This window comes from Falco biarmicus, chromosome 6, assembly GCF_023638135.1.
Source record: "Falco biarmicus isolate bFalBia1 chromosome 6, bFalBia1.pri, whole genome shotgun sequence".
In the NCBI taxonomy this organism is placed as follows: Eukaryota; Metazoa; Chordata; class Aves; order Falconiformes; family Falconidae; genus Falco; species Falco biarmicus.
Window position 1 is genome coordinate 22,981,333 of NC_079293.1, and position 12,759 is coordinate 22,994,091.

General features: G+C 42.7%; 1 protein-coding gene across 6 annotated transcripts in view; it reads left to right on the plus strand.

The window, feature by feature from the left end:
• The window catches only part of ERICH1 (glutamate rich 1), a 103,762-nt gene extending 96,859 nt beyond the window's left edge, over positions 1–6,903 (plus strand). For 5 of the 6 annotated variants that reach the window (XR_008822577.1, XR_008822575.1, XR_008822578.1 and 2 more), the window contains 2 exons: positions 3,816–3,896; positions 5,725–6,903. Coding sequence is in view for 1 of the 6 variants with exons in the window: in XM_056343718.1 (XP_056199693.1) it covers positions 3,816–3,896; positions 5,725–5,885 (242 nt within the window). In the remaining 5 variants the exon portion in view is untranslated. Of the gene's footprint in view, positions 1–3,489; positions 3,667–3,815; positions 3,897–5,724 lie in introns of those variants that run through there. The other variant, XR_008822579.1, reaches the window with a different exon arrangement.
• The last annotated feature ends 5,856 nt before the right edge of the window (positions 6,904–12,759 follow it).

Genomic DNA, 12,759 nt, shown 5'->3' on the forward strand with positions numbered 1-12,759 from the left:
TCACCTCTCTTCCCACTGGCCGGAGTTTCCCTTTTTCCCCCTTTATTATTTTGTCTCTCTGACCTTCCCTCACCTCTCCCTTCCTCGGTCATTTCCATTTGTCACCAAAAGCAAGGCCGTGCATGCTGTCAGCCGCAGGCCCCACTGATGGATCCTTGTGTCTGGGCATCCTTTGTGTAACAGCCACGTGTTGGCTGCAGCTCCTTAATCTGGGCTTCCACGCAGGCATGAGAGAAACCGCTCTCCCCTGCTGCTGTTGCCTGCGGTTTAATTCACACATGTTACCAGCTTGCCTCACTCCTCCCTCCCTCTGGTTCAGGGTGGCTAAAAACTTGTTAGAAATAGGATTTTTTAAGAAATAAGAAAGCGGAGGGGGGGGGGGGGGGAAAGGCATGGGTAAATGTAGGCAATGGACTCCGATATGGGTGAGAGTCGGGCCCACTAGCATCCAGAGTCTCTCGAGTGCCATAGACCACTGCTATTCCAGCTCTCGCAAGGGTCTGCAACAGCAAGAACTGACCAGCGGAAGAAAGCAGTATAGGCCCCTCTTCTGAAGGCAAGTTTCTGGTGCTAAAGCTGCAGTATTGGTGTAGAGGGAAGCATTGACATAGCGTTTGTCAGGATAAAAGTAAATATACTGGAAAGTAGCTGGGAAAATGAGCTGGAAAATAGGAATCACTGTACAGAGCACAGGCAGCAAAGACGGCTGGAAAGTTAAGGCTGATTTTAGGAGACAACATATTTAAGGATCTGAAAGTGAATTCAGGGTGATGTAAGAAGCAGTGGTCTGTGAAAGAGAAGCTAACAAAGTCCAGGGCACACAGAGAAAGCAGCAAGTCCAGGAATGGTTAGTGTAGTTTCAGCCTAAATATTTGAGGCATCTGTCTTGGAGCGGTCAACGGCACAAGCTTGGGGTGGGCTGCAAAACTGACTGAAAGAGCGGGGGGCTGAGCCCCAGGCTGCCATGCTTGCCCTGCTGCTTGCCACTGAGCTGTGGTGAGTAATGCTGCATGTCCCTGCACCGTGCTCCAGAGAGGCAGGGACACGCTCATGAGCAGCACAGGCAGCATGAAAAGCTTTTCGGGGAGTGCCAGTCAAGGAGGGGCTTCTAATGGTGTGAAAAGAAGCTGTTCCTGTTGGTTGATTCCTGATGCATTTGGGGAAGCAGCTCTTGCTGGTCCCAAATGCACAGGATTACAGCAAAGAAACTTTTAATTTCATTATTGACTACTTCTCTTCGTGGAAATAGAGTGCAAGGTGGTGAATATTGACAGCTGGGTTCAAAGTGTCCCTCACCTTTAATTTTGGGATGGGGAGAACGTCAGCATATCATTTGCATTCTTATCTGCTTGATGCTATTAGAAAACAGTGCCGCCATCAAGCAGTGAAGGCATTAGTAGATGACCGAGGCGAGTAGTCTGCGCTGCGCGTGGGACCACCAGGTATTTGCCAAGAGAGCCCTTTGCGGCTTGTGCTTTTCGTCCTCTGTTAGCCGGTCCCCTGCCCAGGATGGGCACGTTCATCTCTGCATCCTGGCTCTCAGGGCTCAATTCTCAGAGGCTTTAACTTCAAAAGGAACAGGAGCAACTCCTTGTTTGTTCAAAGTTCTCCTGAAACAGCTCGGGAGGGTTATTCTTTCAGAGTCCTCAGAAAGTTATGCAGATTTTGATTACACCTGCAATTACAGAAAGCCAATATGTTGAGTACGGCAAATAAGTCATTTTTAAAGACAGCTTTGGTATTCAAGGCATGCTCTTCCCTTTTATTTTCTGCACAAAGCAACTTGGTTGGAAAGCTCTCCCTTTCTGAATACCTTGCCACAGAAATCTCACTGCCATCCTCTGAATGGAAAGAGTTACACACAAAATGACAGAAATTGGTAGTAACACATTTTTTGGACCTCCTGAAACTGATACTGTAGGAAGTAGGTTTTTCTTTGAATGCAGGCAAGACTGGAAATTTAAAGGAAAAATTCCTCATTCTGTGTATTTCCAGAAGAACATGGACTCTGCAGCATTAGCCTTGTCCTGCTTTGCTCAGCAAGCCCAGGTGCTCTCCTGTTTGTGCAGGGAAGTTAGTATGGGGCATACAGTGAGAAACAAGAACAAAAAATAATTAAAAAAAAAGCTTTTTTATAGTAGAGGTTTTCATCCCAAATGCATTTGGGCAGGTACAGTGACTTGTACTTACTGGTACATTTTCCATTAATTTCAGTCAGCTCCCAATTTTGTATTGATTGTTTCCTGTTGATACATTTCCTGTAGCTACAGTATACAGCACTTAAGGTTTAGCATGAAGTCACTGTGCAAGTTCCGTATTAAAAAAAAACCAAACTACAACAGATGGCAGGCTGCCAGTCTCTTGCTTTTAGTATTTAGATTGACGCTATAGGATGAGTTCAAGTCCATTACCTTTTTTGTGAACGACATATAACTCCACTGATGCCGATGGGGTTCACGTGGTATAAATGTGGTGCAGTGAGAGGCAAGTAAGATCTTCCCACCGCATGCCATATAAGCCAGAGTCTCAGAAGAAAACAACAGTGTGCCTTTATATAACATTAATTAAGCATCTGCTGAAAAGTAAATGAGTTTTGTGGATTCCTGATAAGTGGTATCATTGTGGAATACCTAATGTAGAGTATTTCTCCAAGTAGAAACATATCATGTTTCTGCTCTTTTACGGCAGGAATATTTCTCAGAGAGCTTTAGGCTGCTGTAGCACAGGCTAAAGGGGTGTAAATCAGCGCTGTTCTGTGGAGTGCTTGTGATAAAAACCCATGTGGGCTCACTCTGCACACCAGTGCTATACTGACTTACACCACCTGAACATTTTTACCCTGCATGCTTAGAAGTAGGACTGCAACTGCAGCTATATTCTGCCTTGCTATCCATATTCAAGGCTGCATGTATTGATAATGGGGAAAAGGAGCTTTCTCAGCAGTCTTTCCATGTACACTCCTAAAAGAAGGAGAAATTACTTTTGTCGATTAGATTTTACCACCATTTCTCAGATCGTGTGCTATACGACCCCAGGAGCAGAACTGAATCCAAGCTCACTACAGTGAAAAAAAATCACAGTTAACAGAAGGTAGCAATAGCAGCATTAGATTAGATATTTTTAGTAGTAAAGCTTTAGCAGTAGAAAAAGGGTCAAGAACATGCATAATGCTGAGTAAAAGAGAAGGCTATCAGAAAAGAGGGAACTTATTTTTAAACGTGCCTCCAAATAACCCTATTATACTAGCATATCCTTTCAAGTCAGGTCATGGCTGCATTAAGCTTCCTACCGAGTCAGGTCATCCTGTGGGTATAAATGTGTGCTCTAAGTTGCATAAAATCCATCCAATCCTATTTGCATTGTCACTCTACGATACAAAAAGCTATAGTGACCTTTTTTTATGTCCAGTACTATCTATAAAGCAGGCTTAGGCCCTTTTGTTCTTAAGGAGGTCAGCTGTCAGTTACTCTCTTAATGAGCTTCAGGCATTCCCAAAGAGTTTTCCAATATTGCAAGACATACCTGGCCCCAGGCAGAACAGTTATGGCTCTGCCAACACCTAAGCGGTGCAGACAGATCCCATGTGACAGGTTATGCAACTGAGCTGGGCTTTATATACCCCTAGGACCTTAAGCATGTAACGGGCTCGAGGGAAAAGAGCATCAGGTGAGGAAAAAATGTTTGCATACCTTGCTTCTTGGAGTGCTTTTGGCATTGTCGCAAACCATATTAGACTTAATCTTATGTTTCAGTAAAGGGTCAGCTTGTAAAACTCCCTGGGATTTAGTAATGGTTTGTGTGTTCTAAAATTGCAGGGTCTGAAATTTTGCAAAGACTCAGAAATCATGATTGCTTCTCTCCGGAGAATGACACCTGGGTATATAAGGTTGTTGCAGGTATGAAAATTCTGTCCTTTTTTTCTGCTTTTAATTACATCTTTGAAATACCAGTATTTCTTTTGCTCAGACTGATTTCATTTCAAATTATTGCATGGTCAACCCAAGGGAACGCTGGCTTCTGGTGGGTTAACTTGCGTAACAAGTAGAAGAAGTCTTAATTAAGCCTCTGCTGAAAAGTAAATGAATTATGATAATTCTTCATAATTGGTGTCATGCTGGAATACTGAATGCAGACTACTTGGAAGGAGTTTATGTTTCTGCAGTGCTTAAAGAGGAAATACTTCTCCACCATTTTCTCTTGCAGCGGCTTTGTGTGTTTGGGGCAGTAGGAGAATGTTAACGGGAAGAAGGATGCTGAGTTCCTAAGCAACTCAAAAGAGCTGTCAGTGAAATGCATCAAGCAGCTTCTATTTATATGATAAAGAAACCACAGCCAGTATTGGCCTCTGGAACACTGGTGGACCAGAGTATCAATTATTATATGAAAAGAAAAAAAAATAAATAAAAAAAGGCATGCATAGAAAATGTTTTAAATTAGCTACATAATTGAGAATAAACCAGCCCAAATATATATATACATCGAAGTAGAGCATCTTCTTTATCGTACTCCATATTTTGATATTTACAGTGTATATCCTTTTGTTGGAAAATCTGATGGCTCTTAGCAATGTGATCTGCATCCAAATCATAGACGATAGTAGCTGAGAGGTGATAGTTGCGTAGCTGAGGGGGTGAGCTAAGGATACTGTGTTTCAGTCCCAGCAGTGGAAGTTCTTTCACACCTCCTGCATATCTCTTGATATCACCTTAAGCAGTAATTTTATTTGGAATTTATTTTGCCATCATTTATTCTGCTGCTGAAGTAGCTACCCACACCGTCAGACACGTTTATCAAGGTCAGAGCACTCAGCTCTGATTATTTAACCTCACATAAAAAATCTAGAATCTGGAAGTGAAAATCAGGTTCCTTGGAACATGTCACTCCTGCCAGTGGTGCCATGCTTTCCGTCCGTGGACTGCAAGGGAGAGTACACAAAAGTCATTATTTCAGGCCTAGTCATGATTTCATATAAGAAATGCTGTAACTAGAAAGGCGCATTGTATGTTTTAACTCACAGTGCCAATACGTATAGGAATTTCTGTTTTGCTTTCTAGGGAGTCTGTGCAACTGTGTTTCTGCTTCTTGGTCAGTGTATCGTATGTCCTAGCAAGCAACAGTAACTTGATTTCTGTTCTGACTGTTATTCAGATTATCAGTAAATATATTTTTTTTTTTATCTTTACTTTGATTGGCATTTCCTGCTACTTTGTTAGACTTGAGAAAGAGACTGTGTTAAAACTTGTCCGCTTGGTCTAGTCCCACCTGTGGAGCTAACAAAAGATGATACTGATCCCTTTTAGCCTTGCTTTCCTGAATTAATAACTAACATTCAAGGGAGCATCACTGTGTTAGCAGCTAATCTGTGGGAAGGAGATCTTTGAACTTCACAGAACAAGAGAGTCCCTTCTCTTTTATGCCTAAGCCTCCACACTTAATTCAGCTCCCCTTTCAGCCAAGTAGCCAGAGGGAATCCCATTAAAGTCACTGAAATCGATGAGTTACAAATGAGAGAGATCATATTAGAAATGTGTCTTTTCTTTTACAAAGCCATAAAAAGAGGAGCCCTGCAAAATGTGCAGTGGTTTGTGCCGAATACTCTTCAGCAAAAAGCAGAGTCATACTCTATGACATATAGAAGAAAAAAGTGCTTTGTAGGTTCCAAAGACACACTTTTGTGTTGCCCTCAGCTGAATCAGCATGTAATTTGCCCTGTTTCTCCCATAGACTCAAGCTGCAGGAAAAATCGTTACCAACTCGTCAGACACCTTGCTGCAACGGGCAGCGGTGCTACTGGGAATGTTTGGGATCAGTATATCCAGCTACAGCACACACCAGCTAACTCAAAAGAGACTTCCCTTGACCCTTCAAGCTGCATTGGGATGTGACCCAAGAAGTAAAGGCTTACATCAGTAGTGCTGATGCGTGGCTTTTCTGCCTCAGTAACTGGTGTGGAGGTAATGAGACACTTTGCAGCTGTGATTTCTACAGGCAAAGTTAAAAAGATGGACGAATTACAGACTTCTTCAAGAAAGAAAAAAAACAATGACTAACAGAGGCATCAGTTTTCCAAAGACAAACCGTCTATAAATACAATGGACTTTCTTTGTTATCCCGTGTATACATTGAGAGAGATCTAAAGGTATAAAATACAGTTAAAATCAGAGTAGGTGTAAACAGATCGATGAGGGTGCCATGCTTCGTTAGTGTCACCTTGTTGCAGCTTTTGCAGATTTACTGTGCAAACACTGGTTTTGAAAAGGAAAAGTTAGAAGCAATATATTCCTTATGAGAAGAGTTAGACTGGTTTGTGCTGTTATATCTAACTAGATATGTGCATTTATGTGTATTACAGAATTTGTGCACCCTAATTTTTCCTACTGAATCTTAAACATTTCTTGATGCCTTTTGTGTAAAAATCTTTGTGTATTTTAACACAAGCTGGTTACCTTCTGCCACAGCAGATATGGCCACAGGCTACGCCATCCATATGATGTTGGGAAGGAACTGTGGCAGCAGGCCAGATAACTTCATAATTGTGTACAGAAACTCTCTACTCTAGAAAGTATCAGTAAAAATACTGGGTTGGGTTTCATTGCAGAGTTCAGTATCTGATTGTATGCCTCTGCGATGCCCACTCATCCCGTAATGTAGATTGTGATTAAAATAAAAATAGAGATTGACCTTTTTTCCCCTCCTTTTCCCTTGTTTTCTTGTTCTTCTCACTCAGTGCAATAGCTTATTCAGGAATGTTTTCTTACTATCGGTTTGCATTTTTCCAACTGTTTCTGATGTTTTATCTAAACATGGCTTTGTAGGCTCTTCTGTGCATGTTAGCGTTTCAAATCCTTTGTTCTCAGTTACTAAATACAAATATTATTTTGGGGGGTTTTTTCCATGTTTAAATTATTTCTTGTGTCAACAGTGTTTATATTCAACCACTAAGGGGCATCCTACACAGCTGAATGTTTTGAAGTCCAGCTTGTTCATTGCAACATTACAAACCACAAATTGAATCAGGCTGAAATTTTTACCTTTTTTTATTTTTAAATCGTTCTTTCCCCTGTTTCCTTTTCTCACCCCCTCCAAGCAGTGTCTTTCCTCCCCCACAACTGTTTTTAAACTGAAGAAAATGAGAAAATCAGTGCTTACATGGTCATTTTTTACAATGTACCAGGTCACAAATTACCTCCATCTTGTATAGTGTTCTGTTTATACATAAAATTAAAAAATCGTATAATGGATCCCATCTTCTGCCTACACATACAGAAATGAAACAAAATACTTGATTCCTTTGACAAAAGTAAGACTGGTATCTCTGGAAAGCATTTAATCACATTGATTGAAGATGCACAGTGTGACCACCACCACCACCCTCAATATGCCATATATATGGCTTTTTAATCAATGCATATGGGTTTGGGCAGCTGCATTTTGATCACCTGATTTCCTGCCCCCATGCAACATGAATGGAAGATCATTAGCTGTTTTCAATGCCATTACTATGCTCATGTGAACTCTTCCGTTAGATAAAAGGTAAGTGCAAGAGCATTGTGATTTTAAGGTGATAGAATAGAATAAGATAAATGATAACTTGACCACTGAGATTTTCCCATTTTACTGTATCATGAAAATGATGCCCATGAGGAATATATACTTTTTCCATGAGAATTGCTTTGAATCGTTTTGAAAATTTTATCTGGCACCACTAGAAATGACAGGAGGACAACACAGACTATAGGCAAATTGACTGTGGAGAGACTCAGTAAAGGTATGGGCCTTAGGAGCCTCAGGAACATACAGTGAAGCACCAAGAAGGTGTAATTGAAATTAATTACAGAACAGTTACATTTAAACTTGCTGAAGATTTGGGGCTGGGCTGTAAATCACTGTTAGGTGAAAAGTTGGGACTGCATCCAGCGGAAGATGCAGATATCTGTAACTAACCTATCTGTTCCTGTAAAAGTCTAAAACCAAAATTTTAGTTTTTTGAAATACAGCTGCCACCTCATGCTGGGCACAACAGATGGCCATGCGCCCGTTGCTTTCACTGCTGCAGCAACCTGCAAGATTTCCCCTCAGCTGAGTGACGCTGGGATGTGCTGAGCACCAAGACATTGAAACTTGGTGGGGGTGGGCAACAATATGCCCATCATCTCATCCTCTCTGTGGCTGGAAGCAGAGGTGGACTGGGGGCTGCCATAAAATACTACTGGAAGCTAATATCCCCCGGCCCTTTTTATCCTGATGTTTGTTGGAGCAAACACTCTTTGGCAGAGGAAGGAAAGGCACCTGCACAGCGACTCGCAAAGGAGCCCGTGGCGCCGTACCTTCCCTCTGCATGTTCTTCAGAAGGACCCCATGGTCCTGTGTGGTCCTGACTTCTAAAGGAGGCTGGCCATTGCACCCATCCCAGCTCTGCATCAACGGCAGCAAGGGGCCCAAATTCACAATTAGGACAAGCTAAAGGCTTTTTCCTCCTAATTGCCCATTAGCTAAGGTTGCCCCCGCTCTCTGCACTCAGTGTTCCTTGTGCTTGGACCCTACCTAAGTTTGCCATGTTTGTAGACATCTAAGTCCAGCCTGCAGACTGAGTATGTGGCTGGGCTCCCAAACTGGGCAGGATACTGCTCCGTGCTGCAATTCCCTAACCTGCCTGTGAATTTAGTCTTCAAAGCTCTGAGCATGCCAAACTTCAAGCAAATGTTTATGTCTACTGAAGTCAAAGGGGAGTTTAAGGAAGATCTTTACATCCTTCGCCAGACTGAGGTATTTAATCTCTTCCTTGATCTCCCCCAAAAAGCATTTACATTTTAAATATATTTGTACTTTTGTTTATACGGTTTTTACTTCAAAAATGTTGGCAATTCATCAACAATTGAATGCTGATGAAAGTCAGGAGCCTGGTGAGCTTGGGGAGGTTAATGCTGCCTTACTTACTTTTGCAAAGCTTTTAAGAAACACCAGCAATGGATTTCATTTGGCACATAAATTGTTATGTTTGAGGAGTTACACTCCAGGAATTACTCTTTACCTTCCCTAACCTGTAAAAATATATAAACAGTAGTACTGATTAAGCTAGTAAATATTAGACCTTCTTTAAAAATACACTTTAAAAGCCATTTCATAAAATTTATCAGATTGGGTTTCCTTCTAATACAGGCAAATATAGATAACTATCTCCTGATGCCAAGCAGTTTTAACTAATCCACTCCTAACAGCAGTAACTTCTCTAGTTTGAATCATGTCTTCATACATCAAGTTGATTATTTTATTCTTCGAGAAAGAATCCCAAGAGATTTTGTAGCTGGTTTGTATGCCTGACTCCAACTCCTAAAAGCAAGTGAAATTAAAGCATTAAATAATCCAAGAAAATCAAACGTGGTTGGTATTCTCTTCAAATAGATGTAGCGTAGACTGGAGAGTTTTTTGAGATAAATGGTATTGCTAGTGAATATCAGAGAACATTCAAGCTTGATCTCTTGTGCTAAATAAAGTTGATTAAATTCACTTCAATGTTTTATGAAAAACTCTTTCACGTATATATACTCAGTTGTCTAAGGCAGAATTTCTGTCATCTTCCATCAGGACAGACAGCCTAGGACAACTACTCAAGGTAACACTCATTTACTAATAAAGGAAGTATAAAATGAAGGCAAGTCTCTGACATCTTTTCATACATCTTCTGGAAATTATGTGTCTGCACCAAAATTACTGCTCTAGTGCATTATTTGTCTCTAAAGCTGGAGATTATAGCGTTGCAGATTGTGCATCTCCAAATATGTCATAGACCAAGGCAGCAAACTTGAGTAGTTACCGATCAGTGGATGCTCCTGTTACTTACTAGGCAGCAGTGATGTCATCGTGACACAGAGCCTTTAATTAGTGTATCAAACTAAGAACAGAACACAAACAAGAAAATTCTTTTTTCTACCCTAAATCATGGGCACGTATTTTATACAGCAGATGTGCTGCAGGCTGAAACATCAGATTGCTTGAGTGGGCTTTCTTCTGTCCTTCAGCTACCCTGAGGTTTCACATCGTGCAGAGCTGCTATCTAGTGTTTAAAGTATCTGACGTGGCCCCCAGTGGAGGTGCTGCACAGCCTGGGGGTTGTTCTGGCAGCATGACCCTGGTGCCACTGGTGCCTTGCTGAGAAGCCCTTCATTTCAGACCATTTTTACTAGCGCCAGATGCAGGTAAGTCGGGCCTCAGCTGAGGTTTTGGGTGGTGCTGTAATGGAAATTAATATCACCAATAAAACTGGGGCACTGATGCTGTGTGGGAGCTTCCTGGAAATGTTCCGTGTCTGCATCGCCTTTTCAGTCGCAGGTTGTACAGCGGGCTGTCTTAGTGGTAATTCACCGCCCTGGCTACAGCTGAACACGGCCACAGGGATTTAACCGAGAAATGTTTTAACCCCTGCAGTGCAATGGCACTTCACTATGAATATATTAGTGGTAAAACAAAAAATAAAAGATACTCATGCTTGTCATGTCTGTTCCTACCTTGGATAAAATGCCTTTTTCACTCTTAGTTATAACTGAGTAGTCAATGATAACACAAAATAACCCGCTAAATCAGTCTTGTCTTTCATATGACTTTCTTGTTACTCTTCTACAGCTATCGCAATTTAATAAGGTAGCTGAAAGGTAGTTTAATCAAATGGTAGATTAATACGGTTCCTGGAGCTATGTTCACTTCAGTTTTTAACTAAGCGTGTAATCATGAGCTATGGTGTGCCACTGACTTTTAATGAGAGTGCCCCTGTCTCTGCAGAGTGTGTTTGTAAGCATAAAAGCAGCCCAAAAGGGCCCAGAAAGAGACACTTCTTCACCTCCTTAGCACCATTTTTGCAAGTGACCTTTTTTAAGAGTGCAAAGTGCTTTAGAATCAATAATCCACGCCTTTTCAAAAGCTTTTAGGAACTTCACGTAATCCACAGCACCCCACTGGCAAGGTCCATCCTGCAAGGGAGACAGTGGAGGCATGGTGGTCAAAGGAGGTGTCTGATCCCAAGTGGAGTGAGGGCTTGAGTGAGCTCTCAGTGTGTGCTTCCACGTGCTTCCATTCAGAAACGACGGGTGAGATCCAGCTCGGCTGACCGGAGGGATGGAGAGGTTGACCAAGACTGCCAGCTCCCTTGGGTCCCTCTACAGCCAGCAGAGAAGGGTCGTGGGGGGGGCCACCTTCACCCTGCCACGTGGCAGCTGCCTGAAGGTGATTTAAAATGAGCTGAAGGAATGTGGATGGTTTCCTTACATGTGGAAGTATTTAATGTTGGGGGTTTCTTTTATTTTTCTGTGATTTTCCTGACTGGGGGAAGAGAGTGTATCGTGATGCAGTTATTTAAACCAGAGGAAGGAAGAAATGCCAAGGCAGAGTGACCCTGCTGCTGATAAAGGTTTTTATCTTAAAAAAAAAAAAAAAAAAAAGTCAAGTAACAAATTGGTTGGTTGTTCACTCTGTTCTTCAGTAATGAGTTACAGGAACTTAAAATCTCTCAGCACAACAGGGATGGTGGCACATAAAGCCAAAGTGCATGAAGGCTTGAACAGAATTGTCAGTGCCTGGGAATAACTCCGACACTGCGTGCCTTCCCTGTCATACCTGAGCCACCTTTCCTTTTAAAAATCAAGCTTTGCCCCAAGGGAAAGAAAGCACATCAGACTGTGCTCTGCCCCCCCAGGTGCTCTTCTGCTGCACCATGGTAGGTCCTTGCTGTAGGTGAGGAGAGGAAAGGTGGAGGAATGGCACTGAAACCTTTGCTTTGGTGGCACAAAAGCCCCTCAGCTGCTGCTTCAGGCCAATGTAACCAGAGTATTGCCGAGCCTTTGGTGAGGCTCCACTTACCTGTCCTGACTGCTGCCTTGTGCTCCCAGAGCTCCTTTCTGGCTCCTCTAAAGCATGTGGAGCTGTGACTGACCCTCTGTGCCTGTGTCTGTGCACATAAGGGAGAGCGGGTGAGAGCAGCCTCTGGCCCTCAGGCTGCAGGAGGTGGTAAATGCCAAAGAGGGAAGGGGAGGGATGCCATCGCAGCATCAATGATTTGAGCAAATCCCAGGCTCTTCCCTGGGAGTAACGTGTGATCTCCCGCTGGATCTTAGCATATGTCTGCAGGACAGCTCCAGCAAGAGCTCTTTCATCAGGTTAACCGAGAGTCCCCTTTCCACTCACTTGCCAGTTGCATCCTGTTCATTAGCCCCAGAGCTCACCTAAAGGATTATTTGTGATGTTCTATCCTCAACTGAATTTGCTTGTAAATTTGATAGCATAGCATCAAGAGGAGAAACTAAAGAAACACCAGGAGTGTTTGCCATTAAAAGATACCTGCAGTGGTTTTTTGCCGCTTTCCTCCTTATTGTCAATTTTTCAATAACAATTCTGCTCTTGTATGCGTGCCCCAACATCTCCCTGCCTTTTCCTTGCCAAGCAGAAAGACCCCGTGACCTCAGCTGACCCTACCTTGCAGAGCGGCATGTGATGGGAGGAGAGGCATCACTCGGGGAAGAATAAGAGAAGCAGAACAAGTATCCTACCCACCGGGTGCCAGGAGCCATAAATCTCAACTGCTGGCCGTGCAGCAAGCCCGGGACCATGCTGAGCCCAGGGTGCCTTTAATGAGCTAATGTTCCTGCAACCATTCAGCAAAGCTGAGGACTCACCCAAGCTCTGGGTAGTTTTAGCTGTGGTTTAACTATGCAACTGTCTCAGTACAAGTTTATGCCAAAGTGACAGGAGGATGAATGTAAAGCAGCCAGT